Genomic DNA, 25,775 nt, shown 5'->3' on the forward strand with positions numbered 1-25,775 from the left:
ATCAGCAAGTGAAAGGGAGTGCTCTGGCCCTTTGAGAGACTGCTAGGAGCATTGACAGCATTTCCCAGACAGGTCTACAGATGTGACAATTGGCCGTTTTCACGGGTGGGAAGCTGGCAGGGCTGGGATGTTTACTAAACAGTAGGGGTTGGCAGTGACAGGAGCTATACACATGGGGGGTTATTGGCATAGCGGCTATATTGGGGAGAAAATGGAAAAATCTCCACAATAGTTTCATAACAAAAAGGTCTACAGAGATGGGCTAACTGGCTAGACAGCTACTGCTTTGAATAATCTGTGCTCCTTAACAAGAAAAGAAGCACTGGCTTCTCATCTTAAGAAGCACTGGCTTCTCATCTTTAAGCGTAATCTATACAATGTCTTTACAAACATCACCAGACGAGAGCTTTCACTTCATTAATAGACAACTCACGCTCGTGTGGCACAGTGGTAAAGTACAACAGCAGTGACAGCACACAGAAATGTGTGTGGGGAGGAATTCATTGGCATGATGACTACATTGGGGAGGTGTAAAAAGCAGGCGCACACACACAAATAAATCTCTCTAACAAGGGGGAGGGGGGGAAACAGTCACAGCAGTTCCAGTTCAGTCAAAGAATGTGATAACCCCAAAATACACATATTTTAACTGGGGACCCCAGTTAACCCCCCACCCTACGAGCACTGAGGCATTACATTTTGTATAACACGGTTCTATTGTGAAAATAGCAGATCTACATGCTCACAACACCTCACAAGGCGAGGCATTGTGAGCATGTAGATCTGCTATTTTCACAATTTCTGCCTCTAATGTTTGACATTTTGCCCAATGTTTAAATTTGTAATTTTAAAAAGTCACTTCCCTCAATACCCTAATACGCTTAAACTTTGTGTTGGTTTGTTTACTGTTAAGTGAGAAAACAATGTTTCACATTAAGCTTATAATTATCTGGGGACCCCCCAAAATAATTTGGGGACCCCCCTGGCCCTGGGGGTCCCAACCCACATAAAACATGGAGTGACCAGGTTGTTGGCTCCATCAGACAGCCCCAAAGGAATAAACTTATAGTAGCTTAGCTTTTAGTTGTATAACACAATTCACACTTCACAGGTACAGACCCATAACCATCTATAAACATCTAATTAGCCTGAGTGGTGCAGGGGTCAGTGTGGCTGGCAGTTGCATTAATGCTAATTGAATAGGAGACTGCAGACAGTCCCTGCTATCAGGCAACCCACAAGGGAAAACAATTTCAAAGAAAGGTCACCTAGCTGGTAACATGTGCATCTGCTACACATGTTGCTCCCGCTAAACGGACACATTCCTCCATGTAACCATTTGTGACATTTAAATGTGAGTCTGTCTACCTGAGATAAGTGCCGAGCTCTAGCCAATTAGGTCTGCCATTTCTCTTTCGCCCCCAAAGTTATGTTAAAGTTTAAGGATGTCACACACAGCCGTTTACCAGAGGCAAGCTGTGAGGGATGACATTTCAAGAATACTGCCATAGTCCTGCCCTTTACTCTTCCACAACACAACGTGGAGATGTTGGTTGGGGGATTTGCTCTTGCTCGCAAGAAATCAGGGCTGCAATATAGGATTCTTTTAAAGATTTGTTTTGGGGCTTTTATGCCTTTATTGATAGTACAGTAGACTGAGGAAATGGGGAGAGAAACGCAACAAAGGTCGTTGGGATCGAGACTCGAACCCACAACACGCTGTCATGCATCAGAACCTATGTAGGCTCCCCACAATATAGGATTCTGAAACCTCTGGGGTTCAAGGTTACACTGTGTACTAAAGCACAAACAACTAAACAGGTGCGTTCAGTGGAGCGCAAATCTCCGGCAGGAGACATGCTCCAATAATTGCGACCGTCAGGTCGCATTTACAGGGACCCCCTTCCACCGCCGCCAAAAAGTGCAAAAATGACCAAATGACCACCCAAACGGGGCTGTTCACGGGGAATTCCTGGGGACCAGCGACTCCTGGTGCTCCAGAATGGATGCCCCTAGTGGAGGACCCCCGCCACTGCAGCACACATAAAATGCCACGCGTCCGCCTCGGCGGCGCCAAGAGAGACGTCAACATGAATCTGTCCCATATAGCGCCACCATCAGGCCCATTTATTCAAACACATTTTTGGACACTGCTCCTACAGATTTTGCCCTAAAATCACGCAAATCGGTACACAGTATGTCTACACTCATGTCATCAACATGGATCTGTCCCATATAGTGCCACCATCAGGCCGATTTTTTCAAAAACATTTTTGGACACTGCTCCTACAGATTTTGCCCTAAAATCATGCAAATCGGTACACAGTATGTCTACACTCATGTCATCAACATGGAACTGTCACATATAGCGCCACCATCTGGCCGATTTTTTCAAACACATTTTTGGACACTGCTCCTACACATTTTTCCCTAAAATCACGCTGCGACCTGACGGTCGCTTACCTCCCGATTAGGGAGTCTTACTGGTAGTACTTGTTCTGTCTATTGTGTGCTCGTGCACCGTTTATCTCTCCCTCTGTATGTTGTAGATGCCAGTGTCTTTGTCTCGTGCTTGCATGTACCTGTGTGTCATAGGTACTGCTGTCTTTCTGCGTCTCTCTTTGTCCGTGTGCGGTACTATGCACATGCATACGTACCGTGTAGTATGAAGTATATGCAAATATTATAAAAAATCACACACGTGTGAACTGAGCGGTGGAGGCTGTGCACTGCTGGGTGAGTGGAGCAGGGGTTGAGGTATATGGGTAAAATACATGCATTGCAAGGTTGCTCAACTGTGTGTGTGTGTGTGTGTGTGTGTGTGTATTGCAGTTGATGCTCAGGCTAGACTGATAGCAGCCTCTCTGGTCACTCAGTGGTATTCAGGCTACACATTCCTCAGGCTACACATTCCTCAGGCTACACATTCCTCAGGCTACATACAGACAGACAGACACACACACACACACGGCCACGCTATGGAGACGGTGTGACCACCGCTCAAAAACACAGGCACAAACTGAGTGTATATACCTCATTAATTACCCAGGGCCAAAAATCCATTGCTCAATCCAACATATCCACAAAATAGCATCTGAAAAATCAATTGACTCTGTGTAGGTTCTAGCATAAAAGAAAAAAGTTTATGGGTAAATTATTCACCTCTCAACATACAGCCACACAGCACACACACAAGGCTTGAATGAGCTAAGCTCAGAGTTGATAACTAAATGTCACATTTACACAACAAGGGGTGTGTGCATCTTTCTGGAACAACGCCCCATTGTAGAGCAGTTCACACAACCGGCCCAATGGCCATCAACAGCTCCATCCCTAGTGATTATGCTTCTCCATTAGTAGGGGACTGACCTTTGAATTAAAAAATAAAGTCGATGTATAATCAAGGCTGCATGAGGTTATATTAATACTAGGGCTGTCAGGATTATGACATTTTACATGACGATTAAAATGTCACTCAAATAATTGCGATTAACGATTTAATTGTGTTTTTGTCGTTGACAATTACATCCCTGTTTGGCTTGTAGGCTTTGAAGTTGCACATGGCAAATATGCCACATAACCTAAATATACAAAGAAATGACTGACTTTATACTTGAAAAACTACATTAATAGTGGAAGTAGCCGATCTACAAGCTCACAACGTGTCGCATCGTGACGTGTTGTGAGCTTGTAGATCTGCTATTTCCACTATTTTTTTAAATGTTTGAAGATATGAACATTTTTCACGATTATGACGATTATGACAAAATAATTGCGATTAGACGATTATGTAATAATTGTGACAGCCCTAATTAATACATGATTATGGCACTGATACTCCCAAAATAACCATTTGATGATGACAAATCTCTGCCAAGCACCTGGTCTGCCTTCACATGGTTTGAAATGAAAGCATGACCTTTTTCCCAGATGACACAAGCATTAGATCTAGTGCCTCCACCATTCAATAAATGAATTGAAAAATGGACACTGCATTTAGCTCAGCGCTAATGCATTTGGACCATTGCAAACCACCAGCTTCCCACTTTGCTGAATGACTGATCACGTTGGACTGATTGATCCGTTTCTCAGTATTCACAAGCACAGTAGTGAAGATGAGCAATTGCTACATTAGCAGGTCAATTTCTCAGTTCCTCTTTGGCTAGGGGGATCCATGTCATGTCCTTAGAACCCATAAAACAACCCTAATCCCACCACGGTTGAACATCGTTGACACAGAAAGTTGCACATGCTTGTGTCCTTAGTTCCGTGTTTAAAACGTGGAATCACGTCTATTATCTAAAGTCCAGCTCAGGTTTCTTTACGTTCTCGGCTGAATAAAAATCCACATCATTAATTAAAAACTATTCCAACATTTTTCAAAAGTATTTCATAAATAGCCTGCATTAAAAAAACATTAAGTAGTGAAAATAGCAGATCTACAAGCTCACAACGTATTGCAAAGCGACACATTGTGAGCTTGTAGATCGGTTTGGGAACCACTGCTCTGTAGCAATGAGTACTATCAGAATATAGAGCTATATATATATCTAGCTTTAGCTTATATTGTTATCATAGTGTTTTACTGCTCGCTGTGTGTGTGAGTGGGGGAATCCAAATAATTTCCCCCATGATAAGGGGTTGGTGGTTATAAAAACGTTTTGGCCTAGGGCATTCATTTATGAGAAAACATAACATAAGTACCTAAAATATTAACTAAAATGTTGCATCACATATTATATTTAGGCCATCCTTTATCATTAGTGACAAACAGTAATAATGGCATTCAAGCCAGTTACAGTACGTTTCTATATTAGCCCTTAGCTTTAACTGAATAAATCCTAATATAAATGCACAAAACATGGGTTAACGTCAACACAAGGGACGCCAACAAACATAGAAAAAACAAAAATAAAAGTAAGGGAGGAGGAAGAGTTGCCCCGTAGTATGGACTGGAGGAGGTGTTTGCAGAGGGGAGGATAATAAAGAAGCTGGACACCATCCTGATGGCAGAGGAAGCCCTCTCATCTCCTCTATACTGTGCTGGTGAGGATGACGGGCACATTAAGCCACTGACTCATCGTCCCCTGGCACAAGACAGTGAGAACAGTCTTTTGCCTGCGGCCATCAGGCTCCACAACCAAGCCTGACCCTCATATGCTCTGTTCTGTTGGTGTATTACTGACACCTGCTCCACTCTGGTATATTTGCACATGGACTACTGGGATGTGTACTACAGAACCATGACAGAGAACTGTTAAGGATAACTTTTATTAACCATTTCATTGATTCATTGTTCATATTAATTGTTGTGAATTCAGTTGACCTAGGAGTCGCCCTCTAACTAAAGGGTGGGTGATGAGTGTTGGTTGAAAACAAGCTGACCAGGCAGTAACACACGACAAGTTCTAAAATGTACTACAATAATATAATATAATATAATATAATATAATATAATATAATATAATATAATATAAAATAAATTATTTCTCTATATTATTTTTCTACATTTTTTATGCCTTCTTTTAAAATAATAACAATTAACTAAGAATGTTAGTTTTTTGTCAGTGCTGTTTCACAATGCAACACTACCCACAACCACACATACAATCGAACAAAAGGCACATAACATAATGTACAGAAACAATTTCCATCTAGCTTCCCGCAGAAGCTGTGACGACGTCTTAACGTGCACAAACAGGCGAGCAATCTTTGGGAAATGCTCTGTGCCCCTGTAATAGTTCTATGAAGGAGACATCGAGGTAGAATTGCATTTAGGACGATCACTGAGAGATGGGATGATCACACGTTTGATGATCATGTGGCAAAAGGAAATAACAAAATCTAGCATCGGCGGAGGCTTAGCAATCAACAGTCTTGTGGATTTGTGGATTATCAAAAGCTTTCCTATGCAACAGCAAGATGTGAATTTTGTATTAGGCTAATTCCAGTGATGAATGGCCCTGAAAACTTGATGTGTTATGGACCATTAAATCCAAGCAATGCATTTTCAGTAGCAAAAGAAATCATCTTCTATCTTATAACCGATGATGTGATAGCCGTATCAGTAGCATATATCCATGCTGGATTTCACACATACAGTAATGGGAAAAGAACAATATGATATGCAGAGAAACAGGGGGCATGTGGAAGTAAAATGAAAAATATTTAAATGGTAAATGGTGCATTTATATAGGGCCTTTATTTAAAGTGTCTAAAGCCCCGTTCACATTGAGCCGATCCCGGGGCCGAGGATCCCCGATCAGATTTCGGGAGGACCCCCCGGGAAAATCGTTTGGTCGGCCCCGGAATCGGTCTTGGGCTTGAACAGTACCCCGACACGATCGGATTATGTTAATTAGCTTTTTTATGACCTCGGGACTCGTCGGGAGCACTCACGATAATATCAAAAAAGTTTGATATTCTCGGGTCATCGGGTAGGAATCCTTTACAATTATTGTCGTCTGAATGAGCTCACGGGATTGCTTCAGATGATATGAAGCCAGCTCCTCCCTTTTTTTAGGCTGCGCAGAGTGTAGGCTATTCTGTCACCTAACAATAGAACAGCCTACACTTTTATTATTATAGCCTACTTACTTTTTACTTTAGCTTACTTTCTCCCTAAAATGAGTTCCAGGGGGTCCCCAGCTAAATGATATTGAGGAACCTAGGCCTGTCCCTATTCTATATGCTTGGATGAGGTGGTGGGACAGTAAAAAAAAAAAAGCGAGAGGTTAAACCTTTTTTTTCTGCGACTGCACGCCCACAACGGCGAGGTTTGGACATTCATAATTGCTATTAGCTGATTAAGCTCATGTCTGTTTAATGTCTGGCTGGTTGCCGTTAAAATGCTGGTTGATGCATTTTAGGAGTGGACTCGGGCGTTCTTTTTTCTCTCTTTTTTTTTTGCTGCGCAGATTTGGCTAGGGCAGTGTATGCTGTTCTATCACCTCACAAAAAGCCTTTTCCTTTTTGGACAGTTGGTTGAAAGCTTGGATGAGGCAATGGATTTTATTAAATCAATGATATTGGAGATGCGACACTCTCAGCCGTGTCTTGCTGGATGCGCATCACATCTCGCGTCTCGCTTGCCAAAAAAATAACTGAATATATAATTATAATATCTATAAAGTGAGCAGCGGCCAGTGTGCGCACAGTACCTAGAAGACTAGCCTACCAACCTACCTTTGTTTTTATAATGTTTTGTCATGATGGCGCAGTTATCACTTGTGTGCAAAGGACGATGATACACGAAAGAAGAATGTAACACCAACTTCTACCAATTAATCCATTGCTGTGACAGACAGGCTGAGACAGCCAACGTGCTTCCATGTAGACTACATAATCCACTGGGTCCAGCTTGGTTCAGATCAATCATATCAACATAACAGTAATAACACCAACCAAAGTCTAAAACACGGTGCCGTCAGCAGCTGTGTTGTGTGAGTGACAAGCCTGATTTGCGCTTCGCCGTATCAGCGACCACCACCTGGAACTGATGCGCTAATTATTGATCTGACCAGGGGTGAGATGCCATGGGCTCGCGTGTGCTATAGTTTCGCGCAATGATGTAATGATTAATTTGAGCAAGATATAACATTTTAAAAGGCTTTTATAGGCCTAGCCTAGGTCTACTCTTAATACTTTTTTCACGATGTAGCGCACGTTCAGCGCATGTTCAAGTTCAAACTCTTTCATGCTCACAAGACTTCACACAACATGTCGCTTTGATGTCATGCAGGATGTAATGGGCAATTTCCTATATTGATCAGATACACATACACACCTGAAAGCATTCACGCTGATGAACAGTTAATTTGAGCAGTGATGGAAAAAGTACTCCAATTCTTTACTTAAGTAAAAGTATCAATAGGCCTACTGCATTATTAGCTACAAATATCGCACAGACAGAGAGAGAGAGAGGGAGAGAGAGAGAGACTCTTTATTATAGACTATAGCGAATATATTTGTTTAATTTCGCCGTTTTAATATTTAATTAGTAGCACTGCCACTGAAGAAAGCACCATGCGTGCCTTAATTGTTAAGAGGCTGCGCAAAAAAAGAAAAGGAAAAAAAGCAGCTGATCAGCGCTCGACGGCACTGTCATTTGATGCACATTTCCAGTAGGCTACTTTATGTCACCCATCCCCGCAGATAATGTGATACACGCTCCATATAAATGACGTTCCAACCTGCATCTTCGAGGTGGCTTTTGATGGCGTTTCACCTCGCTAAAAAACCTCCATGATTTTCACCTTCAACAGATTGGCAGCACTGCGGGACTCATTGCATATGCGAACAGAAGGTAATAAAATGGATTTGGGAGCATAGCCTAATTACAATGGATGTCTCATAAAAAACAATATATATTTTATAGTTGAAGGGCAAATACACTTATACACAGTAGTATGGTCAGCAATGTGTGAACGTTAGATAGCGAATATATTTGTTTAATTTCGTCATTTTAATATTATAAAATCACAACCCATTTCCTTAGAATATATGTATGTAAACATGGTTTCATCTTAAAGGAACCCTTTCTGTACATCTTGTACCCCTGTGGGTCCCGATCCACAGGTTGAGAACCATCTAGTCGTGTCTCTCATGGCACCACCCCCCCGAGATCGTGGGTGGCTAGAATCGCGAGACGTCGGTCTCATTTGTAATGGTCTGAGATATTTCACTTGGCACAGCGGGATATACCGGGCCCGAATTCAAGACTGTCGTTTGAAATGAACACCGATAAACCCCCGGGCACGAGATCTGATCGGATCCAACATCGCGTTTCGTCTGTGAGGCTCTTTAAACTGTTACATTACATTCATACACATCCACACACAGACGGCAGAGGAAATCATATAAGGCACCAAGTAACCTGCCATTCAAAAGCAGTTAGGGGTCAAGTATCTTGCTCAAGGACACTTTTAACAGTAATCCAGGAGTATCCAGGACTCAAACCAAGAACCTTCCGATTCCCCAGTGGCTGATCTACTTCCTTAGCCACTGCTGCCCCCAAAATAGCTGGCGGCTTTGCCAGTATTTCTAGGTCAGTGATTTTAAGAAGGCTATGTAACGTTGCAAGCTTTCTTCTTTCTCAAACAAAGAGTGTGTGTGTGTGTGTGTGTGTGTGTGTGTGTGTGTGTGTGGGGGGGGGGTATATTCAGGGGTGTCGCACCAAATTCTGGGCCCTGGGTACAAGGACTCTTCATAGGGGGGAGGGGGTTTAACCCATTTAGACTGGGAACGCATTATTACGCATTATTTTGTGCTTTAACTATTGAAAAATAGCAGTTATACAAGCTCCCAGGGCGGCGGCTGCGAGCTTGTAGATCTGCTATTTTTGAAAAATCGTGAAAATTTGTGCAAGTCTTTGAATATTTCAAATCCTTTAAGGTTTTTGAAAATCCTGTTTCCCATCTCAAAATATTTAGTTCCAGGGACCCCCCAGAAGCAAATGTTCGCTTAACTAGACCAGGTCACCTGGTTCTGCCAGACCCGCAATGAAAATCAGAATGCAAGGAAGGGGGGGGGGGGGGGGGGGGGGGTGGATTCCTTAGTGGATGTGAAAGCCATTAGAGCCTGCACAGGGCTATTGACGAAACAAAGGTTGCGCTCATCAGGAGAGCCTGTATTGTTAACAAATTTAAGGGGAACTCTGACAGAGTTGGGGCGGAACATTTTCAACACTTAATAGCAAGAGCTTGTAGATCGGCTGTTTTCACTAGTATGGCACTGAACTAACACATGAACACACAGGATTGTATAGGCTGAGCAGCTGGAAATGTTTCTGAGCTTGTAGATGGGCTGAGGAATTTATAGTGTCAGCAGCTCGTCAGCCAACTCAACTCAGCTGGTCCTGTACAGGTGACGGCACTCAAGGCAATCAGCCGAGCAAGGGAAGGGAGGGGCAGATGAGCAGTCAGAGGCAAACACAGGCACACTGAGGAAAAGAGGGACCGACCGACCGACCGACAGACCGACAGACCGACAAAGCCTTTTGTAGGCCGACCCCCTGGGTCTGGCAAAAATACACATATTCAAAGATTTGCACAAATTTTCACAACTTTAAAAAAAAGAAAAAAGCAGAGCTACAAGCTCGCAGCGCAGCACTCGGTGCCGCGCTATGAGCTTGTATAACTGCAATTTTTCAATAGCTAAATAATCATGGGCCCCTCCACCTGGGGCCCTAGTAACTCAGTCCCACTTTCCCCCCCTTGTGACACCCCTGGGTATATTTACAGAAATGCAAGGCACAGCACTTTCTCACTGAGCTACAGCGCTGTCTGCCACGGCTACAGCAACTTGCAGAACTTCACTGTTCAACTAAACTAATAATAACGTCAGGGGGTTTAGCACCCCAAGAACAGGAATGGCCACATCACTCAAAGCGTGACCAATCATCCTGATATCCGCAGCATTCGATCAAAACCTCCATCATTACGCCATTTACTAGCAAGGTCTGTGACCTCTGGTGGATCTCGAGGATGGAAGTGAGCAAGCCAACGAGATTTCATAGGGGAGGTGACCACAGATGTGCCAGTACATGTGCATGACACTAACACAAGGTAGGTGTGATATAAGACTGGGGCGAAACGACTGATTAGATTTCTATCACAAATGCAATTTGCCTTTAATCATCAAGACGAAATAGGATTTTCTTGCAACAGAGTTTGATAAGTTGCTCTACCTTCAACAACAAATATGATTAAAAGAGGGCGGTGACCTGCAAGGTCACCCCACAAGTACAAAATCATGAATCATCTTCAATTCTGACAGCTTGTATTTGCTCCAAGACGGGGGAAAATACACCTTTTCAAAAGAAGATTCAAAACAAAGGATATTTGGTGATGTTTATCATTACAGAGTTTTCCTGATAATGCTCCTCCTTATGAAAAAAGTTATGAAGGGAACAGCAGACCGTTTTGATGAACAATATGCCAAGAGTAAAAAAGAAAAGAAGCCTAGCTAGTTATCGCAGCTAAAAGTGTTAGGCACAGCCACAGATACAGGGACACACTGTGACGGCCCGAAATGGTCCCCGAGCCGTCCGTTTCCCAACCCGCAGTCACCGTTGTGACTGCGTCTTTAAATACCCTGTCAATGCGCCTGGCGCGAGCTTGAGATGTGAGCGCCGTTGGACCTGTGAACGTGAGGAAGTCAGTCCCTCTACACACAGCGTGAATGCTGTTCGTTTAGCCCGTGAAAAAGTGTGCGTTAGGCCGGCCGTTGTGGACGTTAAACCCCGCGGAAGAGGAGCCATTGCATCCCAACACGGAGCATTAAACAACAGCCCGATGCGACGCTGGAGGATGTGTTGTTCAACGAGGAACAACATTGCTTGGCCGTGAACTTGAACGCCGCCGCCACCAATGGAGTTGTTCCCGTGATCCCGTTCATCATCACTGCTGCGCAGGACGGTAATTCACTCATCTGAGCTCTTCATGTATGCCTGTCTGAATCGATCCTAACTGGGAGAGTTAACTTTATTTCGTTTTGACTTGTGTGAACCTGCCGACTTCCTCGGTGAAGTGGAGGAACATTGACATTGACTTTGCATTGTCTCGCCTTGCGTTGCGTGCTTGCGTGCGTGCGCGCCGTGCGTTCATTCCGGAGGACGGACAGTTATTCATTTATTAAAAGACCTGTTGTTCATTCATTGAATTCTATTGTACACGGCAAATGCTGTGTTACGTTCCAGTGTGTTTTCGGGTTGAAACGTAACTTGTACGTAACTAAGGTTCTGTGAGTGAGCTGACTACATTTTGTTTTGTTTTTCTTCTGTTTGTTTTGCAAAGTGATCTCCTCCTGTTGGTTTATTGTTTGGTTTATGGTTTGTTTTGCATTGATGATTTGATCTGGGTTATGTTTTGAATTGTGATGAACTTGATGATGATGAGTTGAATGCTTTGGGCTGTTTTCAATCACTAAAGAAGTGAACTGAACTCGAATTGTCAAAGTGTTGTGTTGGTTTATTTCTCAACAAGGGTTATATTTTATATATAAATCCTTTGTGCGGTATTCACATGGTTTAAACTCCAGATGAGGAAGAACTCATAAATATATAAAAAAGGAGAAGTATCAAATCAAATATTTCTCTGGTAGACAGAGTCTACCTGGCACCCCTGAACGAAGTGGAAACCGTTACAGAAAAGTGGCACCCCAGATGGGATAAATAAAACGTTGAGAATAATAAAACTAAACATGGATCAAGGACAAGTCACTCAGCCAAACATGGAACAAAGCCAAGTCAATCAACCAATCAATCAAGTCACTCAAACAATCAATCCAACCGATCAAACAATCAATCCAACCGATCAGACAATCAATCCAACCGATCAAACAATCAATCCAAACGATCAAACAATCAATCCAACCGATCAATCAAACAATGGAGTCGACAATCAACTCATCAATGGAGCAAACATGGAAAACATTCAATCTGTAACAACCCACTCAACCTACTATAACCCATTTTATAATCCAACAAGCAATGGAGCTAACAGTGAAAACCACCCAGTCAATACTGCTGTTCTTGTTGATTCAGCATCTGATTCTGAGTCGGAAAATGGCGACAATGGAGAACCTGACAATCAATCTGGAGAATTTCAAATTCCTGGGAATGTGCTAGGAGTTCCAGGAGGACAGACCAGCCATTCAGTCGTTGATATGGAGCTCACTAATTTCACTGAATACTTCAATCTACCAAACGTTTGGGAAGAATCACCCAACGAGGAGATTAAAAATGCAATGGACACCCTGACTCAAAAAGTGCAACGTGAAATAACTATTGCCATGGACAAACAGTTTGATTACCACAGAACCCAACTCACATCTGCCGTTCAGTGGCGCTTGCAAAATCACCACAAGGAGCTTCTCAAGGAAGTGAATACAACAATTGCTCCTTTGATTAATGCAGTAGTCCACCTACAGGAAGAACACAACCACCAAGAGCTTCTCGAGGAAGTAAATGCAACAATTACTCCTTTGATGGATGCAGTAGCGCACTTACAGGTGGAGCTTTCACAATGCAGCAAACTGTTAAAGGACATGTCTGTTGACATGACTACTCTCAAGCAAAAGTCACAGCAAACAGTTTCTGTGGTGACCACCTCGGCACCGCCCTCTGGAAAACCAGCCTTGTTCTCCAAAAACCCCAAACCAGTTCCGACCACACCCTCTCGGATGCACTCCACTCCACTCCATCCTGGTCCTCAAACCCAGGACCTTCTTAGTCCATCACCTACCACTTCCGCAATTCCTTCTGGCTCTGATGCTCATGCGTCTGCACACACAGATGTGTGTAGACGGCCACTTAAACTGCCAATTAAGTTGGAGTTTCCTACTTTTGGGACAAAGGATGACACTCCTGATCCCCTCCTTTACCTTGAGAGGTGTCGTGATTTCCTTGCCCTCAATCCTCTTGCGGATGATGAACTGCTTGCCACATTACGAAATGTGCTTCATGGAACCGCTAGAGATTGGTGGAATGTGGTACGCTTCAACACTCACTCTTGGCCTGACTTTGAACGCAAGTTTTCTTCTGCTTTCTTGTCTGAGGACTATACTGACGAGTTGGCCGACAGAGTCAGAAACAGAGTTCAAGGTGAGAAGGAAAGTATCCGAGACTTTGCTTACAGCTACTACTCGCTGTGTAAACGCTGGAGACCGGAAATACAGGAGGATGAGGTCATCAAGTTGATTCTCAAAAATATCAATCCTCTGCTTGCCAGCCAACTCAGAGAGCGAGCAACTACTGTTGATGCACTTGTTCGGCTGGGGCAGCAGTTTGAAAAAGACAGAGAATTGCAACAACAATACGAACAGCGCACCAAACCCTCAAACAAGCAGCTAAACAAACAACCCAACCAAACTAACCAAACTCAATCCTCCCAGTCCGAGTCTGCATCCAATGTTGGACTATTCTGTTGGAGATGTAACAAGAAGGGACATTCCCCAGAGGCTTGTTACTCTCTGCTACCCAACCACCCCAGAAACCAAAAATCCTCAAATAAAACACAATCATCTAATCCTAACTCTCAGCACCCACCTACACTAAGTTCTTTGACTCAGCCTGAAAGACCCAGAGAAAATGCTTATCTCCATCCTTCTATAATTCCACCTCATCGACCAATACCACGTCAGCTGGTGTTACCTCTGTCTGTAGGAAAGTGGACAGGAAAGGCCATCCTGGACACTGGATCGTCCTACACTCTACTCAATGAGCAATTGTGGAAGGAAGTGAAGGGCAAAAACCAGAAACTTCACCCTTGGGTTGAAGGTCCTTTGTATCTGGCTGATGGTGAAGCCAAGCAACCTCTTGGATGGAGTGAGGTTGAACTGCGACTGAATAATCAGACTTATGGGATTCCTTCAGTCATTCTACCTCCCCAAACTCTTGCTTTCCCTGCTGTGTTGGGACTTGATTTCATGTACCTCAGTGGTATCCAGATGGATGTCACACACAACTGTTACTGGTTCCCTCACAACCCGGGGAAAAAGTATTCATTCTTGTCAGAAGGGGCAAAACTTGAAGATTGGCGGCCCACGGTCGCATTCTTTTCTGCTGTTGCTCCGTTCCTGCCCAGCCAGGACAAACTAGTTGATCTACTTGAACTTTCAGTAAAGAGAGCTCAGCTGGAACAGTCCGAAGAGTGCAAACTGTTGGATCAGCTGCGCAGGAATTCTGATGTGTGTACATCACTGCTGGGACGCACAGGGCTTTTGAAGCACAAAATCCACATCACCCAAGATATGCCCATCAAGCAAAAACCATATCGGTTGTCACCAGCTAAGTACCGCATCCAACATGAACTTCTGCAGGATATGCTGGCCAAAGATATCATTGAACGGTCCATGTCGCCCTGGGCTTCTCCTGTTGTCCTCATCCCCAAGAAGACAGGAGACTACAGGTACTGCGTGGACTACAGGAAGTTGAACAGTGTTACCCCGAACGATGCTTACCCTCTGCCTACCATCAACGAGATCTTGGATTCCTTGTCTGGCTCAGTCATCTTCACCACTCTTGACCTCAATAGTGGATACTGGCAGGTTGAAATGGATCCACCTAGCCGTGACATGACTGCCTTCGTTTGTGCAGAAGGCCTGTTCCAGTTCAAAGTTATGCCTTTCGGGCTGAAGAACGCGCCAGCTACCTTCCAAAGACTTATGGAGACGGCATTGGGGGAGCTGAAGGGGAAAAGCTGTTTCGTTTATCTCGATGATATAATCATTTACTCTCAAACCAGAGAGCAACACTTCAAAGAGCTCCAGGAGGTATTGGATAAACTGAGGGAAGCTGGCTTAACTGTCAACATGAAAAAGAGCAACTTCTGCCAGACTTCACTGAAGTTCCTTGGACACATTGTGTCTGCCACAGGAATCGAAGTGGATCCTGCGAAGATAAGAGCAGTTCAGGACTTGCCTGTACCAACCAACCTCAAGGCTCTGCAAAGATTTTTAGGTATGGCCGGATGGTACCACCGGTACGTGCCAAATTTCTCGCAAGTAGCCGACCCTCTGAATGCTCTGAAGCGGAAGGGGGCAAGGTTTAAATGGACAGCGGAATGTCAGGTTGCCTTTGACACCCTTAAAAACCACCTTGTCACCCCACCAATACTAGGACACCCAAACTTTGATTTACCCTTTGTGGTATATACAGATGCCAGCGATGTGGGACTAGGCGCAGTACTTGCTCAACGGACTGGACTTGGTACTGAAGAAGTGTTGGCGTTTGCCAGTAGAACACTCAACCGAGCTGAACGCAACTATTCAACAACAGAGCAGGAATGTCTTGCTGTTGTGTGGGCACTTGAAAAGTGGCGATACTATCTTGAAGGCCGGTTCTTCACTGTCGTCACTGATCATTCCTCCCTTGTGTGGGTGTTCAAAACGCACAACCCCAGTACCAGACTCATCAGGTGGGCACTTCGTTTACAAGAATTCACCTTTGCAGTGGAATACAGGAAGGGGAAATACAACACAGTCCCTGACGCTCTATCCCGAGCTCCGGTAGACTATGTCCACCCTGGATCTCCACCTACTTGTGCTACAGTGCTGTCTTGTCAACGAGACTCGCCCAAGGAGGACTTTCCTATCTCAGACGAGACCGTCTGGAAAGCCCAGCAGGAAGATCCAGAAATCCAAGCCATCTACCAGAAAATCCTGGAAGATGGAGAACAGGTCCTCAACTCTACCACAAAGTTGACTATCATCGAAGACAAAGTCTACCGTGTGTTGGAGTTGCCCCACAGAACCCTCTACCAAGTGTACATCCCACAAGCTTTCCGTTTATCACTCTTACAACACTTCCATGAACACCCAATAGCAGGTCATCTGGGCAGATTCAAAACGTACAAACGTCTGCAAGCCTTGCTCTACTGGCCAAACCTCAGCTTGGATGTCAAGACCTACACCAAAAACTGTCGGGTTTGTCAAGTGTACAAGCCTGAAGGCAGGAAGACTGCTGGCATGTTGCAGCAGACCATTGTCTCCCAACCTTGGGAAATGCTAGGAGTGGATATAATGGGTCCATTCCCGAAGAGCTCAAAGCAGAACGAATACTTGCTTGTCTTCGTGGATTACTACTCTAAGTGGGTAGAGCTCTTTGGTCTGCGTCAGGCCACAGCAAAGACTGTCTCTAACATCTTGACAAGGGAGATCTTGACACGCTGGGGAGTACCAGAGTACATCTTGTCAGACAGAGGTTCTCAATTTGTCTCAGACCTCTTCAAGGAGACCTGCCAACGGTGGAACCTGAAGCATAAGCTGACCACAGCTTATCACCCTCAAACGAACCTCACTGAGAGAGTGAATCGAACTCTGAAGACCATGATCGCCTCTTACGTAGGAACCCAGCACAAACACTGGGATCAGCATCTTCATGAGTTCCGCTTTGCTCTTAATTCTGCAGTGCACGAGTCCATTGGAGTCACACCTGCAGAGTTGAACCTAAGCCGTCCTCTTCGCGGACCCTTAGACCTGGTTCTACAACCCCAGAACGCTACTCCAGACTCTGCCTGTTACGACCAGGTAGTTCAGCTTCATGACTTGAAAGCTCTTGTCGACAAGAACCTGACAAAAGCCAGAGTCAAACAGAAGAGGAACTACGACCGGAAGCGACGAGAACTTCAGTTCCAGGTACGTGATCGGGTGTGGTTACGAACCCATCCGTATTCCAAAAAGGAAAAATCCTTTGCAGCCAAACTTGCCCCTAAATGGCAAGGTCCATATAGGATTGTGGAGCAACTAGGCCCTCTGAATTACCGAGCGGTTAAGGAAGACACAGGTGAAGACATGCGTGTTGTCCATGTCTCACGCCTTAAGGCCTGTTACCCCTCGGCAGAGGAAATGCAGGAAATGGAACGCAGGAAAGTTCTGGATATCTTGGAGGAGGAAAGCGACGAGGAGACTTTTCTTGGCTTCCCGGACCCAGAAGTCTCACAACCTAAAGTTGTTTTCCCCTCAGCGGAGAAGTCTGTGAATACGGATGAAGAGGAGAAAAGTTTGCTGGTGGCTAAAGTACCGACCTCTCGTTACCAGTTAAGGAAAAGGAGCCCAAAGCGGTATGGAAAATGAATTAATGGATACGTAAGGATAGGACCTTACTTCTTTCAGGGGGGGAGGAGTGTGACGGCCCGAAATGGTCCCCGAGCCGTCCGTTTCCCAACCCGCAGTCACCGTTGTGACTGCGTCTTTAAATACCCTGTCAATGCGCCTGGCGCGAGCTTGAGATGTGAGCGCCGTTGGACCTGTGAACGTGAGGAAGTCAGTCCCTCTACACACAGCGTGAATGCTGTTCGTTTAGCCCGTGAAAAAGTGTGCGTTAGGCCGGCCGTTGTGGACGTTAAACCCCGCGGAAGAGGAGCCATTGCATCCCAACACGGAGCATTAAACAACAGCCCGATGCGACGCTGGAGGATGTGTTGTTCAACGAGGAACAACATTGCTTGGCCGTGAACTTGAACGCCGCCGCCACCAATGGAGTTGTTCCCGTGATCCCGTTCATCATCACTGCTGCGCAGGACGGTAATTCACTCATCTGAGCTCTTCATGTATGCCTGTCTGAATCGATCCTAACTGGGAGAGTTAACTTTATTTCGTTTTGACTTGTGTGAACCTGCCGACTTCCTCGGTGAAGTGGAGGAACATTGACATTGACTTTGCATTGTCTCGCCTTGCGTTGCGTGCTTGCGTGCGTGCGCGCCGTGCGTTCATTCCGGAGGACGGACAGTTATTCATTTATTAAAAGACCTGTTGTTCATTCATTGAATTCTATTGTACACGGCCAATGCTGTGTTACGTTCCAGTGTGTTTTCGGGTTGAAACGTAACTTGTACGTAACTAAGGTTCTGTGAGTGAGCTGACTACATTTTGTTTTGTTTTTCTTCTGTTTGTTTTGCAAAGTGATCTCCTCCTGTTGGTTTATTGTTTGGTTTATGGTTTGTTTTGCATTGATGATTTGATCTGGGTTATGTTTTGAATTGTGATGAACTTGATGATGATGAGTTGAATGCTTTGGGCTGTTTTCAATCACTAAAGAAGTGAACTGAACTCGAATTGTCAAAGTGTTGTGTTGGTTTATTTCTCAACAAGGGTTATATTTTATATATAAATCCTTTGTGCGGTATTCACATGGTTTAAACTCCAGATGAGGAAGAACTCATAAATATATAAAAAAGGAGAAGTATCAAATCAAATATTTCTCTGGTAGACAGAGTCTACCTGGCACCCCTGAACGAAGTGGAAACCGTTACAACACATACAGGGAGGTAACACAGATGGGTGTCAAGGAGTAATCATTATTAATGTGTAAAAAATAAACAACAGACAACCGGTCTGACATCATAAGATGCCTTCCAAGTATTTTGTGCCTATTACACATGTGCAATAACCCAGCCAATGCTGGGTACTCCGGCCGGTAATTACTAAAACCCAACATCACGTGTCGTGAAATGCAAACGCCTGTCACGTGTAACATTTGAACAAGCTCTTCTTTTGAGCTCAATATGAGTAGCAGCTACTGAGAAGGCTTGCACATTTACCAAGCCCTCCATCCCCCCATGCATTATTAGTAACAGGGTTCCCACACATTTTTACCAATTAATTTCCAAAACTTTTCCAAATCTTTTCCAGAATATTTAACCCAATTTCCAGGACTACTGTATATAACAATAATTTAGCTCAATAACAAGTCGCTTACTCCTATGCGCAATGCCCAAAGACAGGTAGTGTATGCCAGTGGTTCTCAACCTTTTCAGGCTGTGACCCCCGAAATAATAATATTTTAACTGGGGACCCCCCACCCTGATGAGCACTAAGAGTTGAGGAATTTTGTGTAACACGTTTCTATTGTGACGAGGCGTTGTGAGCATGTAGATCGGCTATTTTCACAATTTCTGCCTCTAATATTTGACAATTTGGCCAATGTTTAATTTGTCATTTCAGAGGTATTAACAAAATCAATAACCAAAGTCAATGCATAGCTATTGTTTTTTTTACAGGGAACCCTGTAGTATAGTAAGCTCCATTAAAGACAATTATCCATCGTGGAGGTGAGCAGACCTCAAACGTTCACTTCACCTGCCTACCAGGAACAAAGAGCATACAAGATGAGAATACAGAGTGTAGATGGAGCTGGGAAAATGCTGGTATATTAAGAGGAATTTGAGTGGCAAAATGGATGACACACGGATGTGAGAGACTAGGAAAGGATGAACAGATGCACTGGTCTGGTGCTTTTCCTTCTGTTAGTACATGTGAATATTCTTCTGTCAGCCAGTAACGACTGCCAAGCACTCCCACACTGGCAGCCCTGAGCATCACATGTATGTTCCAGAGAGCTCCACATGCTGCGACCCCTCCAGGAAGCTGGAGGTGACATCAGTGTGGGGTTGTTCTCTATCATATTCCTCCTCATGACTAGGGCTGCAACTATCGATCATATTCTATCAATTACTTCTTTTTTTTTCCCCTCTATGTTTTTTCAATTAATCAAATAACCAGACAAGGAAAAAAAAGGTGATTATAAAACATTATATACAAACACACAACGTTTCACCCAAGAAACCGTAGTTCACCTTCACTTGTTGAATAAAGCAAGGGAGAGCATTTTACTTTACATTAGAACCAGACCAATCTATCAGTTTGGCAACAGCAGATCTACAACAAGCTTACAGCACACCGCGATGCGTTGTGAGCTTCCAGAATTGCTAATTGTGAACATTTTGAATAGGGCTTTAGTTTAGTGGTTAAAGCTGGAAATGGAAAATGTTGCACAAAATATCTATCAAAATCGGTGGTCTAGGACTCTGGATCTGCATCGGATCAGTTCATCAGCATCGGAACAGTTCGGGCTCCAATATGAATATGTGTATCTTGTTTGTTGAGTAATAACAGGTGGTGTGTCTTACCTCTCTATCCATGCTGTCCAGATCCTCTTTGCAGAGGGTGTAAAGGGGCATGCTTTCCGACATGCTGGGCTGCCGTTTTCTGCGCGAGGGTCCTGGCTGCTCATCATCTTGGCCGGGCTCTGCCGTCTCGTCCTGTGGACCCTTTTGAGTTCCCCTGAGGCACACAGGCATATTCAAGCATTTAAAAAAAAATAACTTCATCATTTAAAAGTTAAAGGTACCAAGACATCAAAATCAATGTTTACGGTGGCTCGGCTGGCACAGTGCCTGCCCGCCACCGGAGGTTGTGGGTTAGCATCCCGCTTTGTCGAGCTTCTCTACACAGACACAATTGGCCCGTATTTAGGGTGTGAAGCTGGGCGGGGAGGGTGATGATTGTCAGTGCACGTAATCCTATAGGCTGGGGGCAGGTGTTGGACGGGAGGAGGAGGATGAAGGCTCCCTGTCGTCCCGGTGGGGGCTCCTCAGTGGTAGGTCAGTAGGACACAAAAGGAGTGACAAGAATGTGTGTGAGGAGGAATCAATTGGCATAACGACAAAATTGGGGAGAAAAGGGGATTAAAAAAAAGCACAAAATATGTGCCTCACTTGTGTGCCCGGGTAGCTCAGTCAGTAGAGCTCTCGCCTTTGCACTACAAGGTCATGGGTTCAATTCCGGGCACCGCCAACTCAGCATATGAGTAGCACGGCTTGGCAAGCTGTGCGGCAAGTACTGGGAGCTGATGGTAGGTATGGCGCTCCACCTCAGCAGTCCATCTCCCAGGGGTCTAGCGCATTGTAACGGGGACAAACTCCTGCGTGTTACTGGCTGATACCGACAATAAGCCACTCCCGACCTACTACTACTTGTTAAACTCTTTGTAGAGGTAACTAATCAACGATATAAAATACAATGGGATTCCCAACCCTTTTTTGAAGGTCTTTCAGTCCGAGTGTATGAATTTTGCACCTCAGTTAAGGCAACCAGCCTGCGGAAGCTTGTAATTGGCTAAGCGAAGGTGCCGAAAGTCGGGGGGATGAAGATTTACTATTCTGGCCCCCTGGTTTACAACTTCTAGCGGCACTGTGTCGGCTTATGCGACCTTTGCAACGCTCCACACAGCGACTCGCTCGCTACCGCTTGCTCTGCGGTGTCTCACGTGGATCAAGTCGACTCGTCTGAGAGGCCGCGCCTCCGTCGTCTCCACCTTAACCGAGGTGCCTTTTTGATACACTCGGACTGAAAGACCTCCAAAAAAGGGACTCCCAAAATACCAATTGGTATTACTGAAGGGGGGAAATAATCTGCCTAATTTAAGTTTTGTGTTTATATAGTGGGTGTCCCTGCTTCAACTTTCTCTCAGCTAAGGGGTCCTTGGCCTGAAAAACATTGATAGACCCCTGCTCTATGATAACTGAAGTTTAATCCAGGTTTACGTAACTGGTTGGAAACTCCACTGTGCCACTGATGCATGTATAACGTTTGAAGGGAAAAGCAATTTTATGCTTGTGATTTTTAATTATGATATCAGTCACGCAGATGATGACCTGGTTCAAAGCTCATGAAAGACAATACATTGTTGGCAAAACAGATACTATCCTGGATTACAATTTACCTTTAACTACACGCTTGTAACAACACTGATTAACTTGTGCTTGCTCCTCCTAAAATGTCATCTTAGAAAGAAAGTTCATAATTTAGTCATCAAGTTTCAAGCAAAACTTGGAATTTATTAACAAATTAAAGTGCACTAAATAGCTAGAAGCTGTATACCTATTGCCACAAATTCAACAATTGCACTTTGCTGCCAGGAATCCAGACAGCGAAGATTCATTTGAAATGATAAATAGTGGATACAAAAATAAAAACATTAAATAATACATTTGGCCTAATGACTTCTTCCTCTGAATTATTTGGTTTTCCTCCATGCATCATTTCTATGGTTGCATGACATAGGGAAGTCTTTGGGGAAATTGCAAGTGGGCAAGTAGTGATGTTTTATTATCATCAAGACTCCGAAACAGAACAAAAAGAAAAAACGTTGTCTCTTAACCGTCAAGCTTCCCTGTGGCAACTCATATGCAGGGGGAATAAAACAAACACAGGGCGAGCCGTATCTTGCGGCCATAGCCTTCCCAGTATACCGCTTGTGTCTCTGAGCAAGACACTTAAAGACCCAATGAAATGACTATTTTGGGTAGTTTATTTTGAAGTTTCAAGCCTGTGTGTTTCTGAACCTATCCGAGGAGACCAGCCCTTCAGGCGATTAATGGGAGTAATGGGAGCCAGCAATTGGAAACAAACAGGTGAATGTAATCAAAGGTTCATTTATATTCAAAAACTCTATCTATGTCATCACTTTTTGAATTTCTGTTCACAGGAAGTAATTAAGAATGGCCTATTATTATTATTATTTTTTTGGCATCTAGTGTTAGGTATCGCCATATTATCACTACAGATATGCTCTAAAAGTGTGAAAAACATGTTTTTGATTTCACCCCGTCTTTAAGCATTGGAACCATATATAATTAGATTTTTTTGTTTTTGACAATGCACCAAATCTCTTCAAAAATAGCCGATCTACAAGCTTGTAGCTTGAGCTTTTAGATCAGTCAAACCCCACTGATAATTCCCTGGGGTTTGACTGAACTGAAAGACAACTGAAGTAGTGACTGAATTTAAAGGTAACCGAAGTTAAGACACTAGAGTGAGGTGTCTCTTGTAGGTGAGGTTGAGTCCACTGCAGGCTAAACTCTCACTTCAAATGTGTGCTTTTACTTTCGAATTAGAACATCTGGCGGAGGCGGATTTCTCCCCCTCTCTCAACATAATGCAAATGCTGCCTCCAACAGCTCTTTCATGACATACAGAAGTGATTCTTTTTTAATGGCGTGCCATTATTTACAGCCGCATATTTAGGTAGAGACAAATCGAAACAAGAAACCCTCAATTAGCTACAGTAGAAAAAAGGCACACGCAGCAAACCTACAGCCGATGTACATGCGAGCCCCCTGGCACGCTTGTCCCCCCCTGAGAAGGTGGACCTGATGAATCAATTTCACTTTCAAGAGTCAATGCTCTAACAGATTCACTAAATGACAGAGGAATCTGTCTAAATACCTTGTGTTCAGCTGGTTGTCCCTGCCGTCTGGTTGAAAACTACTCAAGTACTACAATCTACAAACCAATTAACACCCATTTTCTTCAGATATTCTACAATAGCTGCAATATCTGCAAACACACACCGTGTTCGATCGTGAGCTTCAGCTTTCATCTGCTATTTTCAAAAGAAAACCTGATTTTGTTTTAAACCAAAGGTTGGTTATCCATTTCCAGTGGGTCTTCTGGGGTAGTTCAAAAGCAAATTTGCGATGAGTAATATACTAAACTCCTATAATAAACACAAATGTCACCTTTTCTTTTTTTTTTACATGCACGACGCAAAGATTCTCCAGAGTGAATCCAGAGTAAAAACAGTGGAACTAAATCATCGATTCGGCGCAAATAGTACCTGAGAGAAGGTTGCTCCGAGAGTGACACAGAGCCTGGCGGCGGGAGGAAAGACGGCGGCCGCGAGGCGTGCGGACCCCTCCGGATCAGCTTCCCGGTGTTCTGGTCGTAGGTCCGCACCTCCGGCGCCGGAGGCAGAGCTTTGTGGTGGATGAGAGCTGGGTGGAGCATGGGATTAGGGAAGCCGCCCTGAATATCAGGTAACGAGGCTGGGCTGTTGCTCCTTTAAACACAGTAACACACACACACACACAAAAGTGATTTTTTTAAATGTATTTATATACCGCTTTTGTATTAAAAAAAGCTGAGAATAAGCCCATGACTAACTTAATAATAATGATACAAATAAAATAAATCAACATAATATTAAGACAATCAATCAGTTTCATTACCGCGGCGTCTTGGAGTAGTCCTCTTTTAGTGGGTACAGCTGCTCCTCCACCTTTTCCCACCGTTCCAGACAGCTCCACAGCCAATCAGGATTGACCACGTGGAGGTGCTTACAGCCTTGTGCCTGACGGACCTTTTCAGTGCCTGGTGACAGCAAGGAGAAGCAACAAAATGAAACAAACAGAGGGAATGTTTTTTTTTCGTTTCCAACACAGACATACTGTGGACCTACAGGGGAGTCAAACAGTTTGACTCTGAGGAGTCGGAACATCAAAATAGAGAACGTGCAGACCAGCCCAGTATTTTTATTTGGGTAGTCTCTCCTGACGTGCCCACGTATTAATCTCGCTGAGTTCTACCTCAATGTACCTGCTGGCTGAAGGTACATTGATAGTGGAAATAGCCGATCTACGAGCTCACATCATGTCGCAGTGCGACGCATTTTGAGCTTGTAGATCTGCCGTTTCCACTATTTTTTGAAAGTGTTTGTAACTATATTAACATTTCTCAACATGGAAACGATTCTGACGATTATGCTAAATAATCGCAATTACCTCAAATAATTGCGATTAGACGATTATGTAATAATTGTGACAGCCCTATTATACTGTGGGCCTACTTGATTATTTGGAACAATGGGAGAGAAAAGATCCAATTCAATTAAAAAGTTAAATTGACTATGAGATATCAACACAGACATGACGTTCACCATTCGAACCCTATCAGCCCATACGAAATTTGTAGTAGAGTGGACAGATGTACAGACTGAGTCCACCCTGGTTTAACTGGCTAAAGAATATTGGTTATTCCCATAATCCTTCGGGAGATGACGTCATCAGGAAACGACCAACAGTGTAATGATTTTTGAGGAAAATGGATGTATCTCAGAATCTATCTCCAGATCGTGTTCTTCCACGGACCATAACAAAAGCACGGAAGGCCGCGGTTATAATTCTTCCTCACCGGGTGAAAGAGACGAATCGTCGGCCGTTACCATAAGTAATCTGATTACATTTGTACAGTGGTGCATTCACGGAGCCTCGAAAATAAGGTAAAAACACTGAAAAATCCCGGCAGAGTCTACTGAATTAATCATATCATATAATCACTGTAAACATGGCAGTGGATTTCTCCAATGAGAAAAACTTCCGCGACCCAGGGGATGAACCAGAGACGTCAGGACTTCTGTGCTCTATATACAGTGACTATCTGAAAATAGCCAATCTAAAAGCTCACAACGTGGCAAATTGTTGCGAGTTTGGTAGATCTGCCATTTCTAAAAGATAAAAAAATATATATATCAATATTTATTTTTAACATTTTAAGACATTTTGTAAGAGGGTCCCTGGCACAAAAAATATCTTCAAGGCCAAACACTTATTAATTTGTTGGTTCTTGGCATAAATACGTTTGAGAACCGCCAGTGGTGTCGACATTAGATTTATAAATACAATTAATTAGGTTCATTTTGTTTAATATATGACCAC

General features: G+C 43.9%; 1 protein-coding gene across 1 annotated transcript in view; it reads right to left on the bottom strand.

Moving 5' to 3' along the window:
• The window catches only part of ctdp1 (CTD (carboxy-terminal domain, RNA polymerase II, polypeptide A) phosphatase, subunit 1), a 128,797-nt gene that overhangs the window by 75,691 nt on the left and 27,331 nt on the right, over positions 1 to 25,775 (bottom strand). The window contains exons 9-11 of the mRNA XM_080735781.1: positions 24,291 to 24,432; positions 23,900 to 24,121; positions 20,409 to 20,562 (exon numbers count right to left, since the gene is read on the bottom strand). Of these exons, the coding sequence (XP_080591907.1) occupies positions 20,409 to 20,562; positions 23,900 to 24,121; positions 24,291 to 24,432 (518 nt within the window). The remainder of the gene's footprint in view (positions 1 to 20,408; positions 20,563 to 23,899; positions 24,122 to 24,290; positions 24,433 to 25,775) is intronic.

This window comes from Nannobrachium achirus (genome assembly GCF_963921795.1).
Source record: "Nannobrachium achirus genome assembly, chromosome: 10".
Lineage (NCBI taxonomy): Eukaryota > Metazoa > Chordata > Actinopteri > Myctophiformes > Myctophidae > Nannobrachium > Nannobrachium achirus.